The sequence below is a fragment of the Balaenoptera physalus genome (assembly GCF_965194825.1).
Source record: "Balaenoptera physalus genome assembly, chromosome: 5".
Classification (NCBI taxonomy): Eukaryota; Metazoa; Chordata; class Mammalia; order Artiodactyla; family Balaenopteridae; genus Balaenoptera; species Balaenoptera physalus.
The window spans coordinates 80,016,249-80,037,354 of NC_138884.1; the positions used below are offsets into that span (position 1 = coordinate 80,016,249).

At 36.2% G+C, this 21,106-nt stretch overlaps 1 protein-coding gene across 1 annotated transcript in view; it reads right to left on the bottom strand.

Moving 5' to 3' along the window:
- Positions 1-21,106, bottom strand: part of GABRB1 (gamma-aminobutyric acid type A receptor subunit beta1) — a 423,421-nt gene that overhangs the window by 269,869 nt on the left and 132,446 nt on the right. Inside the window, exon 4 of the mRNA XM_082462487.1 lies at positions 1,296-1,516. Coding sequence (XP_082318613.1) covers positions 1,296-1,516 — 221 coding nt within the window. The remainder of the gene's footprint in view (positions 1-1,295; positions 1,517-21,106) is intronic.

Below are 21,106 nucleotides of genomic sequence, written 5' to 3' on the forward strand. Positions count from 1 at the left end.
AAATAATAGGAAAATTTCATCAGCTTCTCAAAGGGATCACAAAGATTAACAAAGGTTAAAGAACCACCACTCTTCGCATCCTACAATAACATGTTACAATTCAGATATTTCTTTGGTAAAACTGGTAGCTGATTTGAACTGTAGCCTAAAAGTTTTAATCAATCCTTTACTACCTGATGGTTCGTAGCAGACCTCTATAAGTGTATAATACCTCTTTTATACTTGATTCTTTAAAAAAATAAATGAAACAAAACACACTGTGGTGCAAAACATTGTTGATAGAAATTAAAGGTAACATAAACAAATAAAGATATATTCATGGTTAGAAAACCTGATAATTTTAAATTGTCAATTCTCCCCAAACTGATCTATAGATTCAATGCACTCAATTATAAGCCCAGCAGACTTTTTTGGGTAGAAATCAACAAGTTGATCCTAAAAGTTATAGGGTGATGCAAAGAACCTAGAATTTCCAAAGCAATTTTAGACAGTCAGTATAAAGTTGAAGGACTTACATTATGTGACTTCATAACTTAACAAATAGCTATGGTAATTAAATAGTGTGATAATGTCTAAGGATGGACAAAAAGAACAGTGGAACAAAATAAATCCTAGAAATAGACCCCCAATTATTCAGTCAAAGGTACCAACACTATCTGAAGGGAAAAGCAAAGTCTTTTCAATAAATGGTACTAGAATAACTGTATAACCATATGGAAAAAAACGAACCTCAATCCCTACCTCATAAGAAACACAAAAATTAATTTAATGTGGATCATATACATGAAAATAAAAATGAAAACATAAGAGATTTAAGGGAATAAAATCACTTTGCAACTTCTAAAAGTCACCACAAAATATTTTCCTATTTCTTCAAGATGTTGTTTCTCAATTCCATTTCATAATTAAGTAGCTATACACAATACCTAGAACACATTGTAATTGAGTCTGGGTGGACCGAAGATAATCAAACAATTGGCTAAAATAAATTATGTAACTTCTAGAATAAGCTGGATGTGAAATCTGTCTAACAAAAACACATATTCTTATTACTATGTTTATTATTTGAGGGTCACGGCAAAAATATTCACTTTCTTTTGATGGACAAAGTTGTCTAGATTTAGCTCGAATTGTTCTAAAGAGATTTTCTGAACTTTAATATAATTTTATTATAAAGATTAAAGAGCCTATATATTCACCTACTTGCCTTTCTCCCCCTCTGTCCATTTCCAAGAGTAAAAATTAAACAACAACATGAACAACAACAGTAAAACATGCAACACAAAGCTGTTTACCGGAGTCCGTAGAGAACTGTTCCATCAGGATGCAGTCGGATCATTCGATTTTTCACTGTAACCCCATGCACAAATGATTTCTTGTCATTCAGAAAGTAGGTGTCTGGTACCCAGAGTTGGTCAGCTACCCTGTTGTCTAGCGTGAGGTTTAGTGGGATTCCAGAATACGAAAGCCTTTTGTCTTTCCAAGACTGCTGGAAATACATGGTGAGTGTATAATCCTGCAAAAAAAAGGAAACCGAAAAAAGAATTTTACCATCATCACCATCATCATCATCATCATCATCATCATCATCATCATCATCATCATCATCATCATCATTATCATCATCTAAAAGCCTTTTTGGTAAGAATGTGATAGCATGTGGTACTGTGGATACCTAGAGACTCACCATTCTGTGGTCACAAAGCACCGAGCTGATCTCCTTGTGCTAGGTTGACTCACCAACCTCCTCTACAAAGTTACATTTGAATATATTTAAATTTGCACCTCCAAGTATAGGGCAACCGATAGGTTAGAAGTACTAGTGCAATAATTGAATGCATGCAGAAGCATTTGCACCAATATAGAGTAAATCCATTTAATTGAATTTTAAGGTTTGACGTTAAGGTAATGATATCATGGGGAAGGCTGTAAAGGGAAGTTGTACCTATAGACTCATGTTCACAAAAATCTACCTCTGGATATTGTATTTATAGTACTGCTTGATTCAGGAATTGGTTTGAGTTCAGAGACGGGTTTGTACTCGAGTTTGTTTCCCCATCTCCTGTAAAAGGTCACACTAAGGACATACCTTTGCACTTCTCTTTCTGCCCAGGTTTCCCCTGGCAGTGAGAGACAGGAAGATTTGGGCTCAATAAATGTGTCAAGCTCACAGGAGAGGAATGGTGAAGATTATCTTAGAGCTTTAGTTGTCTGTTTTTAAAGAACTCTATTAATACAAAGTGTAATTGTCCATTAAAAGAATAAGAGGTAGCAGTAAAATCATAAAGACTTAAGATGCAGTCCCAATATCATAAAAACAGAAGGTTCACTTTTTCTTTTAAAGGATATTTATCTGTTAATAGCTTTAGCTGGATGCTTTAGCAACAATTAAGAAAACATGTCATAACTCCTGCACAACTCTGTGTACTGCCATTGTTATATATACCACTGTTTGGGAAGCATTGGCTCCGATCATGTCTTACATCTGGGCAAACTGCACTTCATCTAGATACCTATATGGATATTTATGCACTTCTGAAATATCTTAAATGATAAGACAAGATTTGTTCTGGATAATGAGTTCCAATGTCCTTTAACCACTATATTCAAGAATGCTTACACTGTTTACTCAGAAATAATCTTGCAATAATTCAAAGCCATTCTTTCTTGTTCAATGACAAGGACATTTGCTCTTTGCTACTAATCATACAATATCCTTTTTATAGGTCTGAAACCTCCTTCCACCTTACCTTCATTTAACAGAAAAAGAGAACCCACAGGGTTATACACAATTCTCTTCTCAATTGCTAACATCTGCATTTGCATCCTCTTCAAGCTCTTAACGTCATACCTTTTTGGAGGACAATGAATTGACCAGATTCTGGGCCTTAGATTCTAAAACACCTCCATTGCAAAATCTACCACATGTAGAGCTATGTAACCATGAGCGACTAACTTAACCCCTTATATGTCAGATGTCTCATTTCTAAAATAAAAATAATAGCATTTTACTTGCTTATTGAAAGCATTACTTGGGAGAATTATGGTGCAAGTACTTTAGAAACTAACATGTTAAACAAATATATTATCTTCAAAAATTGTTTGTTGTTATTTAAAGATGAATATCATACTTCCAGATTATTTGGAGTGTACGCATTCGTTTTCATAAGCATTTCCACTTTTAAAGAGATGTTTATGAAAGAACCTGTAGGAAGAAGGACCCTGGTAACCATGAAAGTAAGCAATTGTCTGTCTTGTAACTCTTGTTGTTGGGGTCTTGTTTGTAAATCAGACAATGTAAGAAAATGAATGACTAGCTCAGCACAATCAGCAATGGGTTACATGTTCCACTACTCACGCTGAATACACATTAGCCTCCAGCTCTCGTGAGCGCTACAGAGGATTTCCTCACAATGAGACCATGAGGCAAAATCCTTACTCCACATTCTCCTCAACAAAGAAAGTTTTAATGTGTGATGAGGAAAAACTTATTATAAAATACAAATGATTATAATGACAAATAATACTCTAATAGCTAATGTTATAATTAAAATGTTTGTGGTAAGTAAATAATGGAGATTGGAAGGAGAAAATAATGTAAACATGAGTGATCTCTGCATAGATTAAGTAAGTGTGTGTGTGTGTGTGTGTGTGTGTGTGTGTGTGTGTGTGTGTGTGTAGACTTTTTCCCCTTCCCTTTCTGGAAACCATTTTGTTTCCTGTAAAGAGAGAACTATACACAAGTAGTGAGATCTTTGCTCTATACAGCTCACTCTATTTTCAGTAAATATTGACTAAACATCACACCATGTTTCTCAGTTAAAGCAGTAACTTACCCTGTTTGCAATAAGAAGTCACTCAGTGGAAATTTATGGATGCTAGTATTTTACATTGGGAAGTGGGTGATGTGGAATAAGTATCTTTCAGGACTTTTCTTCTTATTCATTTTCTAGGGTTGTTATCTTAATCTGGGACCTGATTCTCTGATAAATGGAAATATGGACCCATGAGTTTGATAACCTTAAAAAAACTTTTTTGAAGCTAATGATAATTGTGATGATAATGATGCAAAATGTGGAAAGACCTAAAACAGAGCAATATATCCTTACTACGTATATTTTACCACATGCATGACAATAATTTCCTTCTAGAAAGTGCTCTGTGCTCTGTGGTTTTCACAACCTTGTGAGATAGGCAAATTCTCCCTGAGAGAATTTATGATCTATATCTCTGGGAAACTACTTACTGAATTTTAAATAAATTATTTTTTCTGTCTGCACCTTAAATATTAATAGTCACATCTGCATATAATAAAGCCTATGGTATCATTTTGGTGTATTCTATTCTTAGATGGAAAAGAAAAGCTTAAAATTATTGTATTTTGCTCTCTGTTACAACAGATTTTCTATTAATCCTTCATTAGTCTAAAGTGCAAGCACTCCAGGGAGGATGGAAAGTTTTTGGAAAGAAATAAAAGGTATTAATACCTTGGCCAAGAATGCTGAAATCATTTTTCTTCAAGGTGTGTTAAGTGTTCAACCAGCTTTCTCAAGTGTGCAATCTACTCCTTGAGAGAAAGTGTGACATACTTAGAAACTATGGGCCATAGGGGACTTGACACTGAGGCAAATTAATGGGATTAACTGGTATGAGATTGCTAATGAAATTCGTCACGCTAACTCAGGCATGAGACAATTTGATTCATTGAGGAAAAGCAGGTTAGACGATACCAAATTAGTAGCGCACAATTAAACTCCAAAAACCATACTTTTTAAATCTAAAAATGTTTAAAAAAATAAAAATATTTCTAATAACTCAAAGCAATTCTTTGGAGAATAAAGGAAACATTATTTTTATTTATTTATTTACTTATTTTTATTAAAGTATAGTTGATTTACAATATTATATTAGTTTCAGGTGTACAACATAGTGATTCAAAATTTTTATAGATTATACTCCATTTAAAGTTATTACAAAATATTGGCTATATTCCCTATGTTGTACAGTATATCCTTGTAGCTTATTTATTTTATACATAGTAGTTTGTACCTCTTAATTCCCTCCTCCTAACTTTCCCCTCCCCCTTTCTCCCTCCCAGCTTGTAACCACTAGTTTATTCTTTATATCTGTGAGTCTGTTTCTGTTTTGTTATATTCATTCATTTGTTTTACTTTTTAGATTACACATATAAGTGATAGCATACACTTAGCATTCTAAGATATGGAATCAACTTAAATGTCCATCAACAGATGAATGGATAATGATGTGGTGTGTGTGTATATACATATATATATACACACACACCACATATATATATATGCAATGGAATATTACTCAGCCATAAAAAGAATGGAATTTTGCCATTTGTAACATGGATGGACCTGGAGGGTACTATGCTTAGTGAAATAAGTCAGATAGAGAAAGGTAACATTCTTTTCAGATCAGTAGTTTTAAAATCTGGGTGATTTTGTCTCCCAGAGGACATTTAACAATGTCTGGAGACAGTTTTGGTTGTTACAACTGGGAGTACCATGTGTGCAACTAACATCACAGAGAAGAACAAACCTGACTCCATATTGGATCTATTCTTTTAGTTTTAACCTTTGTGCTCTGTTGCCTGTCTTAGCATGCTAGCTCTGCACCTTTGTAAAAGAATGTTTCCTATAACCTGGAATATACATAATAGCGCTTTCTTCATGTTCTGCCTCCCAGGCTTGACCTTTAAAGGTTTAACACTTTTCCGTTCATATAGAGGTAAAAAGTTGGATTGTAACTCGAGTAAGATGGTTCTTTGGGACACTAGTCCGCCATCTTCTCAGTTTTCTGTCTTTCTGAATGAAGTAGCTACTCCTTGCCCCAACACCTCATCTCTCAATTTATTGGCCTGTTGTGTGGTGAGCAGTAAGAGCTTGGACTTGGTAACACTAGCATCTGTGGGTAAAGGCCAGGGATGCTCCCCAAACTAATATACTGAACAGTGCATCCCCTACAACAAAGAATTATCTGGCTCCAAATGTCAGTAATGTCAAGGTTATGAAACCCTTCCTTAAATGAAAATATCTTCCATTTTAGTATCAGTCAAATATTTCAAAATCCTTTATCATCAACAACATGTCTACTTGAACTTTTATATATCCCTCAAAACTTTGTGTAAGGGATGCCAGCATTAGACGGTTTACAATTTGCCACTTCAACATAAGAAATCATTTGATAAAAGTCCATTAATTATCTAGCATCAGAGGAGGGAGAAAGAGTTATATAGTTTAGGCAATACACTGAGGTATGCATTTTATCAGAATGAGCTCTAAGAAGACTTCATAGTGGGCTGGAAAAGTGAAATCTCTTATTAGCTGCCTCCATAGTCAGTACACATCTCAAACTAACTTGATAGTGAAGAGACAAAATATTGCTTTAACATCTAGTAACATTGCATCTGCTCAGAAGGACCATGTGAGCAATCCCTCCTTTTCAAACTGTTCCCAAGAAAACGGAGAACTTTCATATATATATATATATATATATATATGAAAGAACCAAGGCCCTTGCACACATTTGCATTTTATCTTTCACTGATTTGATTGTACATTATACATCATAAGGAGTCCCAAGCACAAATCCCTGTTCCTTATAAAACATTTATGCCACTTCATTGAACTCTGAGATCCACTCTTTCCAAAGCTAAGGCTGCTTTCCCCAAAGGCTGATATAGTAGAGCTGTGCATCACTTCTACAGAACCTTCTGTGATGGAAACTGCCATGCCTACAGTCTCTGCTGACTGAGCATGACCATGTTCTATATCACACGATTCTGCCCTCCTCACACCTTGGGAATGAAGAGTAGATGTCTAAGTTAAGACCAGCTGGTGCATAGGCAGGTGATAAAACTGTGTCTGGCTCAAAAAAAATGAGATGGACCAAGCAAAGTCCTCTCCCTGAAATTTGCTATTGGATAAAGGATCTGATACAGGAGCTGTGGGACCAAGTGCAAAGGTCATGACATAGAACTAGCGCTGCACTGTTATTACGAATTTATAAGAGAGAAGAGACTATGAATATAAAGAGGAAGCCAGCTTGCAAAAGAAGAAACAAATGGAGAAAGATGCAGAAAATAGCCATAGGAGAAACAGCATCATTAGAGAATGAGTGACCAAGTTCATAAAGACTTTCTGCTTCCTATTTCTAGTTCTCCTGAGGTCTGGACATGTTTAATACTTCAACCTCTTATGAACCCTCTCTGTATTATTACAACAAACTTCACTTTCCTTGTGCTAATTTGATTCCATCTTTATTTCCTTCACCAAAAAAAGCCATAATAATTATGCTGATTGATGTCCATACCAGAATCTCATTAAGCAATAATTATACATATTAAAAAACCCAGAAAACCTCAATCATCTGGCCCATCTCCCTAATTTCAAGAAAGGGAGGTATTATGAAAATCTGAGACTCGGAGATGTTAAATGACTGGAAAAAAGTGGAGGGAGACATATTTGATCTTGTTTATTAACCAAGAGAGCAAAGAGAGAGAAGGAAAACATATTTACTTCTATGGAGAAAATTCCCTGTCAAACACAATGACAATTATCAAGAAAAGTAAGCTGGAAACTAATGTATATGCCGGCAATAGGTAGTACTTCTTATAAGGATAGGTAAACAAAACAAACAAATCTCATGCAACTTGCATCTCATGAAAACAAACTTCAGTGAAAAATTGCTTGATGAATACACCAATTTAGGTTGTAATTAAAATGAACCACACCACACCTGTTTCTAATGCAACCTCTTGTCTAAATGAATGCTTTGTGTATCAGTGTCACCGTTAAGTATATTCCGCAGCAGAAATGCATCACTGTATCTCCATATTTTCTGTTAATTTTTAATCTTTTATCTATCATCTAGTATCATGCTATTAATATATATTTGTTGTGCTTACTCCCTAGCCATGTTTGGTTACAATATCTTTAAAATACATGCATTCTCATTTTGCCAAAGCCCATGTTCTTATTTTTATTGATTTTTTTTCACTAACTGTAGCCTGTACTATGCCTCAGAGAACATAATCTTCTTTTACCTTTGTCTCATCCTAAATAGCCCCATTTGGTTTATCCATCTGTGTAGTCAGACTTTTTGTCAGTCTGTGTTGTGTTCTGAACTATTCTGGAATGAATCAATCTTGTGGATGAACAAAAACATTGAGAGTTATGGACTTATACCAATGAGAGTCATCTCTGGAAACCACATGGGCTCATATGACACTGACATGACAACTGGAGTACAAACTTGTGTTCTGATGCAATGAACTGCAAGAGACTCTCAATATATAAAACTTAGATTATACAATATAAAAATTTCAGCATTTGTGATCTAATATCTACTTTAGAAGCTGTAAAGATTCATTTTCTTTAAAAATAGGAAAACACTTTTTTCTATACAATGAATCCAATTTCTTAAAAAAGATATGATAAAATTTGTGTTTCATACAATGACAGTTTAAATGTCATATTCTAGAACCTAAATAATCAGAACTGCAAATAATTAAAGTTGTTTCCATGGTAAGATATATTGAAATGTTGGGCCTGAAGCAGGGAAAATTTTCTAGAAACTTCTAAGTCAAAAGATCTTAGGTTATTAGAATGACTAATTCATTCTGTCAACATGTCATGATGGTTGACTAGATTGAAAAAATTGTATTACGCCAGAGGCTGAGGAGAGAACGTTGGGTAATACATCCTCCCTGTCTGCCTCCTAGGAGCCCCTAGGCTAGGAGGTGAGACTGAGCATTGTTCATTTCCAAGCTGTCTCCCTGGCCTCCATAGGCTTCTCAGTCCTTCCATTACCTTTGTAACCAGCTCCCTGTGTGAAATTTCCCCCACCTCAAATACTCAGAGAACTCAAGAGTGATTCCACTTTTCTTCATTAGTGGCTGCCTCCTGCAAGAGACAAGATTATTGAGTAGGAGGTTAGCAGCTTAATAAGCTCTGGCATTCTCCTAGAGTACAGAGAAGTCAGAGTTAACACAGCACTAAAGGGGAGGTGGAGGAGAGAAAATAGAAATAGTTAAGGCAGAATTTGGGGTGACCTTTTGATCTGGGAGGATAGAGAGAAGGGGTCATCAAGGATGACTACAGGGTTTCTGACCGAAGTGAGTAGATGGATAACAATAGTAAGAATTGAAGATTTGGGACTGAAAATGACTCATTTATTTCGGGCTACTTTGAGTTGTGGGTGTCAGTGGCACTTGCACGTAGAGGTGTCAAGTAAGTAGTTATGGACCAGAATATAGGAAGGCAGGGCTTAGGGAGAAACAAAGCTAAGTGAGTCATGAGGGATAGATGCAGCCATGGGAATGGATTAGCTCACCATGGAGACAGTAGATGGTGAGAAGAGGATAGCACCCCTGGGGAAATTTGATTCTGGGATTAGTCACTCTTTTGAGTTCTCAGAACTCTCCTCTTCTACTTTGATTGTAGTACTTATTTTGTAATTATTTCTCAGTCCCACTAGACTTGGAGCTTCCCAAGGGCAAACGTTTATATTTTTAGGCCCTAGCTTAGTGCACCAGTGATAGCAAGTGCTCAAATATGTTAAGTGAATGTGAAATAAGTAGTGCTGTGTGTTTGGGGCACCTGATATCAGCACTAAGTATGTTAGTGCCAACTCATCTTAAACTTTGAAATATTGGTTACCCTTAGGTAACATACATGGGGACTCTCAGTTAGCTAAAATAATTAATAATCCAGAATTTCCATTCTCTAACAACTCAAGATTAATGAGTCCATAATTCCCACGAATATAGGAAATTGATACATTTCTGGGAGATGATAAAAGCATATGGCATTTAAAAAAAACTTACTCGTTAGGAATGAATTAATAGTGACTTTCTACAAAGTATTACTAGACATATTTTGAATTATATCAAATGAAATTTCATTGATAGTTCCAGTAACAACTTGTCATTTTGGAAGTATTAGCTTATTTATACTAAAGCTTTAAAAATAGATCTCTATTCAGGGAAACTTTCAAGCTCATTTACAAGTTAGTCAATATTCAAAATTCTCAATAAAATATTAGATTGATGATTAATTTATCGGGAGAATGATTCATAAACTACTGGCATTTAAAACCACATAATTAATTATCTATGACACACTAAGTTTCTTTCAAAGTTCCTTAGTTCCAGAGGTTCATAGAAAATTAGTTTCCATTTTCCCCAATATCTAAGTAAGAATAGAAATAAAATCAATTTCCTGGAGGATCTAATGCAGAATGTGGTGGTTTTGGCTGACTATCCTGAGTTGGACTATGAATGACCAGAATGAAAACCAACATGTGGTATGCATGGCAACTTGAAAAATCCAAGCTATAGACTGAGCTAAACTGGGAAAGCATATGAGAATCAGAATTAAACCAAGATTCTATCAAAACACACACAACTTAGAAGAGATGAAAGAAAAAAATCTGTGATCATTTTCTAGTGCAGGAAGGCAGTTTTCTCTTGTGATTTGTGATCCTGTAATGTGTATAGAGCTTAAAAGGGAGCAGTCAATAGCAAAAATTCTAGGTCTGGTATTGTATTCTTGGAGGAGAATGAGATCTTAGGAACTCTTAACTAAAATTAATAGGGTGGAATAAGAGGAATTGTTAAGGGCTACAGGAATATCTCTCTCCAGAATCAAGCACTTTCTGATATCTCTTAGAGCTTTAACTTGCCTTCCCAGGAAGGTATCCTTAGGACACTTTCAAAACCCTTATTTTCAGACTTCCTAACGGGAAGATGGATTTCCTTCAAATTATCATCCTAAAGAGACAGTAGATAATGATCTCTGGGGAGTCCCTGGGAAACTCTCAAAATAGAATAGGCAGCAAATTATAATGCCCAAATATCAAGTTTATTACATTCACTCTCTTGTTCCATCCTCTCTTTTCTGTACCGTCTTGTATTTTGTTTTTTTGTTTGTTTGTTTGTTTTAATTTTCCATTCAGAGATAATCACCATCAACATTTGGTATCTAATTTTTTTCTATCTACTTTAAAAGAAATAAGATCATTCTATATATATTACTTTTTATCATAAGCATTGTTACTTTTTTCCACAGCTATTTATTTGTTTGTTTGCTTGCCTATTTATTTATTGTTCAGCAATCTCTCTTCCTGCATTGTACTTTCTTTCACTAGTTAGTAACTTGGTGAGCAACCTTTTATATGTTTGCTTATGCTTATGCAATTATCTAGGAAAATATATACATATAGATAGAACTTTTGTCATTGTTTTTTAAAAATAGCATCATATCGTATTCACTTCTGTGAATCTTTCTTCTTTAACATTTATTGTGTTTACACAACAGACTGAAAATCTTTGGACAGCATCTTCTGTGACTTCCATATTTTGAACTTTAGAAGTTCAGAAAGGAGTTTTCAGTAACGGTTCTATATAAATAATGAATGGAGCAAGATATCAAGGGAAAATTCTCCCAAGATTTAGATTTCTTTTTTGTGCAGCAATTGTAGAAAATGGCATACTTCAAATCAGATAAAACTGTTTACTTTTTGAGAAAGGAAGATTTTGGAACCAGGAGACACGTTGTTTTCTTTCATATTACATGGCAGCTTATTAAATAGCTTAAAACAATGGCTACAATAATAAAATATTTAATTTTCAGGAAGAATAATACATTAGACAAGACGTGATTTTAGGGCCAATCTCCTTTTAGCAAACCTTCATTCCTTCCTAACATTTTAGTCTCTTTTTAAATAGGGTGTTTGTTCATTTAGGGTCTACTTTCTCAACCTCATCACTATGAACATTTTGGATTGAATACGTATTTGATGTAGGAAGCTGCATCTGTGTATTCTGGGATGTTTAGCAGCACCCCTGGCCTTTCTTCACTAGATTCCAGTAGCAGCCCCTCAGTCATGGCAATCAGTGATGGCTGCAGACATTGCCACATGTGCCCGGGATGGTGGGGAGGGGAGCGAAATTCTCCCTGGTTGAGAACCACTGATTTAAGGCCACCATAGTCTGTACCTGCCCCTTCTCATGGGAGCAGAGATTTTCCTTTTGTCTTCTTTCCCGATTACCTTGTCCCTATTCCTTGGGTCTCAATTATACTTTGACACGTTTCTCTACCTTTATGGGGAGTGCAAAAAAAATAAAATCTATTTATAGGAATTACACAATAGCTCTTCTTCCTCTTGCTACCTCAGCCCCACAGTAGGACATAGAGCTTGTGCGGGTGAGGAATAGAGACTAGATTTCCACATCATTCACCCGATGGACAAGGTGTGTCTGTGCAGTGCACTAACTGTGTAAATATCCCTGGTGCTCTGCTTATAATATTATAACATGGTGTTTGTGAATGGATTATGTAGACCTCAGACATTAATGTCTGCATAGTGACAACACAATAATGGGTGGCTGTGTTCCCAGGCCAGTCTTCAAAAGTCAATTTACCCATAAATCAGTCGAGATCTCTGAATGGTAATTTCTTAAATTCTGGGACCTGGTAATTGGAATCCATGCAGTACAGTTTTAAATGAGGAGGTAAAACAGAAAGAGAGCTGGCTTTCCTTCCCCTGGTCCAGTTTGATAAAAACTATTTTAAATCAAAATGGTTTACCTTTGATATCTATGCCATTAATTCAACTCCCTAAAACCTATATTTATGGAAGTTCCCTGAAATCATTCCATCCTTATTGAATCTTTCTTTTCTTAATAACTCAGAAATTCCTCCAAATCAATGGGTAGAGATACAACTCATTCCATTTAATGGCTGCACAGTATCCTTTAACATGGAAATTAGTCATTATTTTGTTAATGGTCATTGAAGTTGTTTCAGGTTCTTTTTTTTTTTCTTTTATTGGGGTATAGTTGCTTTACAATGTTGTGTTAGTTTCTGCTGTACAGTGAAGTGAATCAGCTATATGTATATATATATTCCCTCTTTTCTTGATTTCCTTCCCATTTAGGTCACCACAGAGCAGTGAGTAGAGCTCCCTGTGCTATACAATAGGTTCTCATTAGTTATCTATTTTATACATATTAGTGTATATATGCCAATCCCAGTCTCCCAATTCATCCCACCCCCTCTTTCTCCCCTTGGTGTCCATACATTTGTTCTCTACGTCTATGTCTCTATTTCTGCCTTGCAAACAGTATGGAGGTTCCTTAAAAAACTAAAAATAGAATTACCATATGACCCAGCAATCCCACTACTGGGCATATAACCTGAGAAAACCATAATTCAAAAAGACACATGCACCCCAATGTTTACTGCAGCACTATTTACAGTAGCCAGGTCATGGAAGCAACCTAAATGTCCACTGACAGATGAATGGATAAAGAAGATGTGGTACATATATACAATGGAATATTACTCAGGTTCTTTTACAACTTAAAATAATGCTGCAATAAATCTCTCCTCTCTCTGTAGATCGGTAGATAGATGATAGATATAAATACCACAAGTACTGGTGTTTTATTGCATCTTTTGTCTTATATGATGCCATGTTCTGGAGCTTAATATAATAACTTGCTAAACTAAATAAAAATAAAACCACAGGCTGCTCCTTTGGTACAATCGTTTTCTAAATATTGAACTAAATTCAAACTTATAGAAAGCATCAACTAAGGCCTTAAAGTCAGGTTTACAGAATCAAAGAGCTACATAAATATCCATATCGGCCACCTCCAGTGGCTTAAACTCATTGAGCGTCTGTTCAAACTTCTGTTAACCTTTGACTAGATCTGGCACATATCGCTGCACAGAAGGACTTGGCAAACTGATACCACGCAGTGACCAAAAAAACCCAAAAAAACCTCCAAAAAACACTTTGAGAATTCCTTTGGCAGTGTAGAAAAAATGGTTTGTGAATTTTAAAGCTAATAATTCTGGTAAACTTAATTTTCCTCTGATACAGCTTCACAGCCATCCTTGGACCTATACCAAACATGCATATCTTAGTAAATTTGCATTAAGGATATAGACTAGACCCAACTAGGAATAAAACCTCCAGGCTAACACTATGCTAAAACAAACTGAGCCATTAACTAAGTCTTTGGCTAAAACAGAATTGGGAGAGTTGGAATCTAGTTAAAGATTCAGTGTTCATTAGTCCTGGGATCTTAGAGCAAATTTGTCAGCTAGCCTTATAATCTCCTTACCTGTGTGATGGGAGGCAAAAATGTCAACAAGATTGTTGAAATGATGAAATGATTGAAATAATGTATATAATAGTCTTGAAAAAGTGTAAAACTATAATTGAATAAATAAGGAACATCAAGTAGCTTCAAGCATGTTACAGAACAACGCAATGCCTAACATATATTTTCATTCTCTTTGAATTATTAATTTTTTCTCCACTAAATACTGAACAATAAGAGCTGTCTATTACTAAATATGTTTAGGTATATGACTGGTAATTTACTAGGTGCTTTCTACATGTTACATTGTTTAAACCTCATTAACAACCCTATGAAATTGAAATTAATATTCCCTTTTTATAGAAGAGACTCTGAGTTTAATTAATATTACTTAACGTTCCTTTTTTGTAGAAGAGACTCTGCTAGAAAAAGTTAAAGTTGCAATTTAAACCCGAGTCTGTCTGACTTTAAATTCCTAGTTCTTTCCACTGTACCACATAAGCAATAGCTTAAACATGTATCACAAGCACAAAAGATTTTCCTCCTAGGACAAGACTTTTTATCTCTTGCCTAAGGCTGACTTCTGCCTTGCTTTTTTATGGATGCCAATTAATCATTAACATTCAGTTCTAGTGTAGACTTTTCAGCCCTCTCTGATGTTTTATCCATGAACTCCCGTTCATCAGCTGGTGACGGTAATGAACGCGGCTGCCATGCTCTTATCTGTGTGCTGTTGACAACCCCACGGAATGCTAAATAAGGTCAATCGTTCATCACTGCCCTGATGATTCTTCAGATGTTAGCTGAGGGAAAGACAACATTTTTGTTCCATAATAATCTTCGAGGAGTACAGGAAGTAGAGTAATTTTCTTTCAGTGGGATGCCGTTCACATTCAAAAGCCTGCCAAAGTATTTTACCACTTTCAAATAAAAGCCTCCTTAGTCATGAGTTATAGTAGCAGCTATATTTCCCTTGTTAAAAATTATTTCTAAGTGACAGTAAGATGAAAGGCAAACATGGTAAGTACCTACAGGTTAAGGATCTTTTAATTAAGATTGTGTGTGCATGACAACATTCTAGTAGAAGCGGGGAGCATAAACTGGTTGAGGGTAGGGGTACCATGGTTTACTTCTATGCCTCGAGCACCAAGATAATGGGATGCTGAATGAAAGAACCAGCCATGGCCCAAAACAGTATCGTGCCCACCCACACTTAGATCTGGTCCTCCATCTCCACCTCTATTCTCAGTGAATGGTACAGTCATCTACCTTGTGGATCAAATCAGAAACTAGGAGTCTTGACTCTTCTCTCTGCCTCACTTTCCACATTAAATAAATCAATAAAACCTGGCCTTTCTATTTCATAAAATCTATATATACATATCTTTATTCTGTTTACAGCTGCTATGCTCTAGTTTGGCCTTTATCATTTCTCACCTGATTTATTACAATAGGCTCCTGACTAGTCATCTGCATTTATGCTTGCTCTTCTCTAATTCATTTGTTGTATGGCAGGTAAAGTGGTATTTCAATTTTTTAAAATTGCAATTATAAGCATGTTGCTCCCAAGGTTAAACTTTAATGGCTCCTCAATGTTATGAGGATAAAAATACAAATACCCTAAGGGCAAACGATGTGCTTCCTCTATTCCTCTCTCTCCAGCCACACTTCTGACTTGCTTCCTCTTTGACTCCATCATCCAATTCTTCAAACACATGCTGTTTTCTCTTGCTATGAAGACTTCTGGGCCTGGAACACTCATTCTTCCTCTCTTGCCTCTTTGCCTGGTTATCCCCAACTGATGTAGGCCTCAGACTGGAGCCCCTCTCATCTGCTCCCATAGCCCCTTCTCATCCTAACTTGCATCATTCCACAGGCAATTGGTTCATACCCTTCTGTTTCCTCCACTAGACTGTGACCCCTATGAGAGTGTATCTATCTGGTGATCCCTCAGTGCTGAGTACAGGGCCTGCAGGTTAGTGGGTGCCCAACAAATATTTGTTGAATGAATCAATACATGATTAGAGTGAGGAAGAATCCTGAAGCAGGTAGCTAAGTCACAAACAATTAAATTTTGTAATAGAAGTGAAACATACTATGAGTCTGAATGGGGATAGAAAAAGTAGGGGAGGAGTAGAGATAAAACACTGAAGGGAAAGAGAATGGATTTAAACTGCTGCTGTGGATATGGGAGATGAAGCCAAAAATGCAAGAAAAGTATCAGAATTTAGGGAAAAATTGTTGTATTTTGGTTGGATATTACTTTGAAGTGCTTGAAGTGGAGATTTAAATATATTAGTTGACATAAAGGTGTAGAAAGATATCAAGGGTACAGATTAATAAGTCCTCACCAGCACTGTGGCTATGAGATTAAATGAGGTCATCAAAGTGAATTTAGAGACCGAGGCAAGACAAGGACCTAGGACAGAAGCTTCATGCATATCAGTCTTTCTTCTTCTGCTGGCTGAGAGCCAAAATGCTCTTTCAGTGTTTGTATCCAAGGCAATTGATCCCTTATCACTCAAGGGTGGGGATGGGATATTAGTGATAATGAATACTCTCAGTATCAAAATCTATAGATAAACCCCCAAACCCATAGTAATGAACTTTCAATCTTTTGCTGAGAAAACTGTTTTCTCATGTAAAGTATAAGATGTAAATGACTAGTAATACTCACTTTTTAAACTATATTATTTTATTAATTTTTAGTGTGCCTTATCCATCCCCAGGGGACATATGTGTTTCAAAGTTAGGGTTCAGCAACAAAAATGACCCAGAAAAAAGAAATCGCCTTGAATAATTTACTACCCAGTCAATCAAATTTCTAATTAAATTGTGGTGTCACGTTCCAAAACATTCATTTTAAGGATATTTAAAGGATATTAGTCATATTCTAAGCTTTATATAATTTTTTTAAAATTAATACATTACCTTAAAAAAATTCATGTGGGAAACCTGGTTTGCTAATGAGAATGAATCTGAGGATTTGGAGAAGTGGGTTTTAGACCTATGGATAATCTTTGGCAAATCAAATTCCCAGACAAGGAGCTCTTACATCCAGTAAAATGAATAGGTTGGCTAGATCAACTATTCTCGCACTCAATGTACGTAATTACCATCACGACTGCTTGGACTACTGAGTTTGATTCTGAGGAGTACAGTCCTGAAATCTACATTTTTTGATGGATTCTTTCAAGGAGATTATTATATTATTAGTTTTCAGGTCTTAATTTGAGAAAGTGAACTGGGTATTCCCTCAGGGTTCTTCAGAATCCTAAATGAGCTGTCTATTTTTTCATTAGTCCTATGAATCTGTTCCTGTCTCCATTTATATCATTTTCTATTTGGTCAATTTCCATTTCTACTATCTTTGCACTGCAGCAAAAGGAATGTAAACCTGGAAAATTCTCTTAGTGTTTCCTGTAAAAACATTTTCATGAATTCTAAAGGAGGAAAGGGGGAGATCAAGAGAAAGAGAGTTCTATTATCTTTAATTTCTGGTGCTGGGTGTTTTCCTATCCCTCCAACTTACTTACTTCCGGTTTTGCACATTTGTTTCTAAAGCATGTAACTCTGAAGCATACTGGAAATTGGATCCCCAGCTCAGATGTGAGTGGAAATCAAGGATCAGCAAGTAGTGTGGCCTCTAAAGTGATATCTGCAAGCATAATGCAGAATTTTATTTCTGAAGAGCAGTGTGAGTTCCCTTCAATTTTCCACACCTCCTCTGGAGCCATTTCCCCATCCCAAACATGGGAGAGACTGAAGGACAAGAGAAATCTTGTCTAGAAATGTCATAGAAAGACTTAGGGGGGGAAAAGGCTATGCTGATGTATTTTCTCATCTGCATGGAGCAATGTGTATTTTGGTACAGTGTTAAAAATCCTCAAGCAATTTCTCTCATGTCACAAGTTTAAGGCGTTATCTATGAATGAGTCAGCCTGGGAGTTGCCATGGTAATGAATCTCATCCCTTTGGAGTCAGTCCCTCTGATGTTGCCACTGAACTACCTTAGTTTCAGGAGGATCTAAAGTTCCCATTGCATTTCAATATTCATTATGTTATACATGCAAGATTACCTGACTAGAAATCACTTTTAGAGATCTATAAATAGACATGCTACATCAAACTTGTTTCTTCTGCAAGATGAAAGAAAAGTCCACAAAAATCCTTCCTGTGCTCACAGCACATCTCTTTCTCTCTCCCTCTCTTTTTCCATCCCCTTTCTTGGGTATAAGTGTGTGCATATATGTGTGTAATCAATGGCCTTCACATTTGAAATATTTGAAGAGGACACTATGGACAGCAGTCATGAGCCCCATTTTCAGGGCAGCGCTTGAAAATACCAGTGGGTTGACACACTGCAACTGTACAAGAAGGCAAATGATGCTGTAGTTTAGTGTGGTGTCACCATGGGCAGCATTTGTGAGGTTTCCTGATTCATATTCCAGGGAAGATCTGCTTGGCAGAAGAAAATTGCTTACAGTTGCCATACCTCCAAAAAACAGAAGTCCAGACTCTTCTTTGTCAAGCAAGGTTCTCAATAATCTGTCTCAACCTACTTTTCCAATATCGTTTGCCCCTTGACTACCTGCCCACTCAAGTGTACCCTCCTGCTGACACAAAAGGCTATTTCCTTAACATTCTAGTATTTTTGCATATCTCTGTCTTTGGTCGTATTTGTTTCCTCTTCTTAAAACTCAAAATCCTACTTACCTCCAAGGCCCAAGTTGGTACCAGTTTCTACAAAGAATTCCCCAGTCCCCACTCCAAGCCAAATTAATCTTCCCCCTGCTCTTTGTTACTTTGTTAATTTCTCTGCTACAGCATTTACCCATTCTACTCAGTATGGTCATGATTTGGCTTTTTTACCTGTATCCCCATTCTATGCTTTCAAAGTTGTGGCCCATGTCTCATTCATCTTTGTATGCCCACAGTATCTAGCACATATACACCAGTAGATGTTTACTAGACTTAGTCATAATTAGAGTATAGGATTTGGAGTCAAATAGATCTGAATTCAATTCCAGCTTTGTCTTTTACTAACTCTGTTACCAATTCACTTAACCTTTCTGAGGTCCAGTTCCCTGACCATTAGTTTGGAATTAATCAAGAGAGTAAAATGAAAAGCTTAGGATAGCACTTAATATACAGTTATGTATTCAACAAATATTCAACAAATAGTAACTACTGCAAGTGTAACTTAGAGATACCCAAAGAGGTTGCTTTATTTCAGTTGTTCCCACGATACTACTGGGCGTCCCTTTGTGATTGTTATACTGCACGTAAAATAGTCCTCTGAGGGTGTGCCATGTCCACAGCCATTATTTTTTGTACACATTTGACCATACTCTGATCACACGACTTCCCCAGGCTAGCCACAACTCTCCGATGGAAAGAAAGACCTTAAAAAGACTGGGCGGTGGGCTATGAATTGTCCTTGAATATTCATTCTGCATATTATATATGCTCTGTACTGGATAAAGACTCTTGAGTTTGAAGGTAGAGACACAGGTAGTAGAATGGAGCAGAAACAAAGACACACAGAGACATGCAGAAAAAAGAAAAGAAAAAAAAAAGACTAGCAAGAATTGCTGGTGAAAGGGGAACCAGAAGTGCTTACAGATAAGGTAAAGAAAACAAGCTGCTGAGTCCTGTGAATGGTGTTGCTGGGGATCTCTGGAACTCATTGTGCATCCTGAGCTGGGTCCTATTTTCCAGCAAAGCTCAACTATGTGGGTACTAAGACTGTTATAAATTCTTATAGATGCCTCCACATATCATCAACTCAAATAACAGGAACCCAACTCTTCTCTTTACAGCCTGAAAGTGCCTAGCTTAAGATCTCAATAGTTTTGATTTAGACATGTCTACTGTTTGAAACTTACCCCAAGGCAATCACTTATTCATCTATGAATTATTTTTTGAATAGTTACTATGTGCCAGGCATCCTGCTAGGCACTAGAACCCCAGGGGAGTCACTCCCTCCCTCCTCTATGCTATTCTTATGCCTTAGTATTAAACTTAATATACTAAATGGCACTTATCTATTTACATGTCTGTACACATCCTAGACTCTGCCTTCCAGGAAGGCAGTGTTCATGTCTTTTTTTTTTTCTTTTACCATGTCATGCATGATGTCCAGAACATAATAGGTATTCATTAATAATCTTGGATATTTGCTTTGATGAATAAACTGATCAAACAATGCTAAGAGTGATTTCTTGGTGACACTGATATGAGTTTTTGAAGACAGTATATAATATAGAGATTCAACCTTATCTGATTTCTAGCTATGAAGTTGTGAACATGCACCCTTCGCCCACCACCCAAGTTTTATGTTAGTTGATTTGGCATATAAATAAGGAATTTTGAAGTTCTATGTGTCCTAGAGTTCTCTTATTATGTCCCTTTATTGAAGTCTTTAATCAAATAATTTTGTTCTAAGTAAAGTCTGTCTCATGAGATTCTTGGCATCGTCAAAATAAGGACTTGAGGCAAGCATCTCAGCTATTTCACAGAATCTATTCTTTTGATACAGTGCCATTGAAGACACATGATGTACTTATGATCCGTTTAGCTTTTCCCACTCAGCAACACCAAGGAACAATGGCCCATCCCCATCGCTTGTAATTCCCCCTCCAGATATTAAAAAATGAATGTTGATTTCAAACTCTTAAGGACAGAAGCCTAGTTGTAATTTCTAAAGGGCTTCTGTTGTACTTCATTGTAAGACTATACTATTTGAAAAATTTGATTATAAGATTCAACAGTGAGAGGATTTCTGAGAAAATTTTGACAAGAGAAATATCCAATAAAATACTGTAAAAGTTACAACTGGTATTCAGAAGAAAGCCTTGAACTAGGTAAGTACTTTCGGTCACGGTGCTTACAATGTGAGAAGAAATGGGAACATTTCTTGAGCATTTACAATGGACGAGATACTTAGCTATTCACTTTTTATAC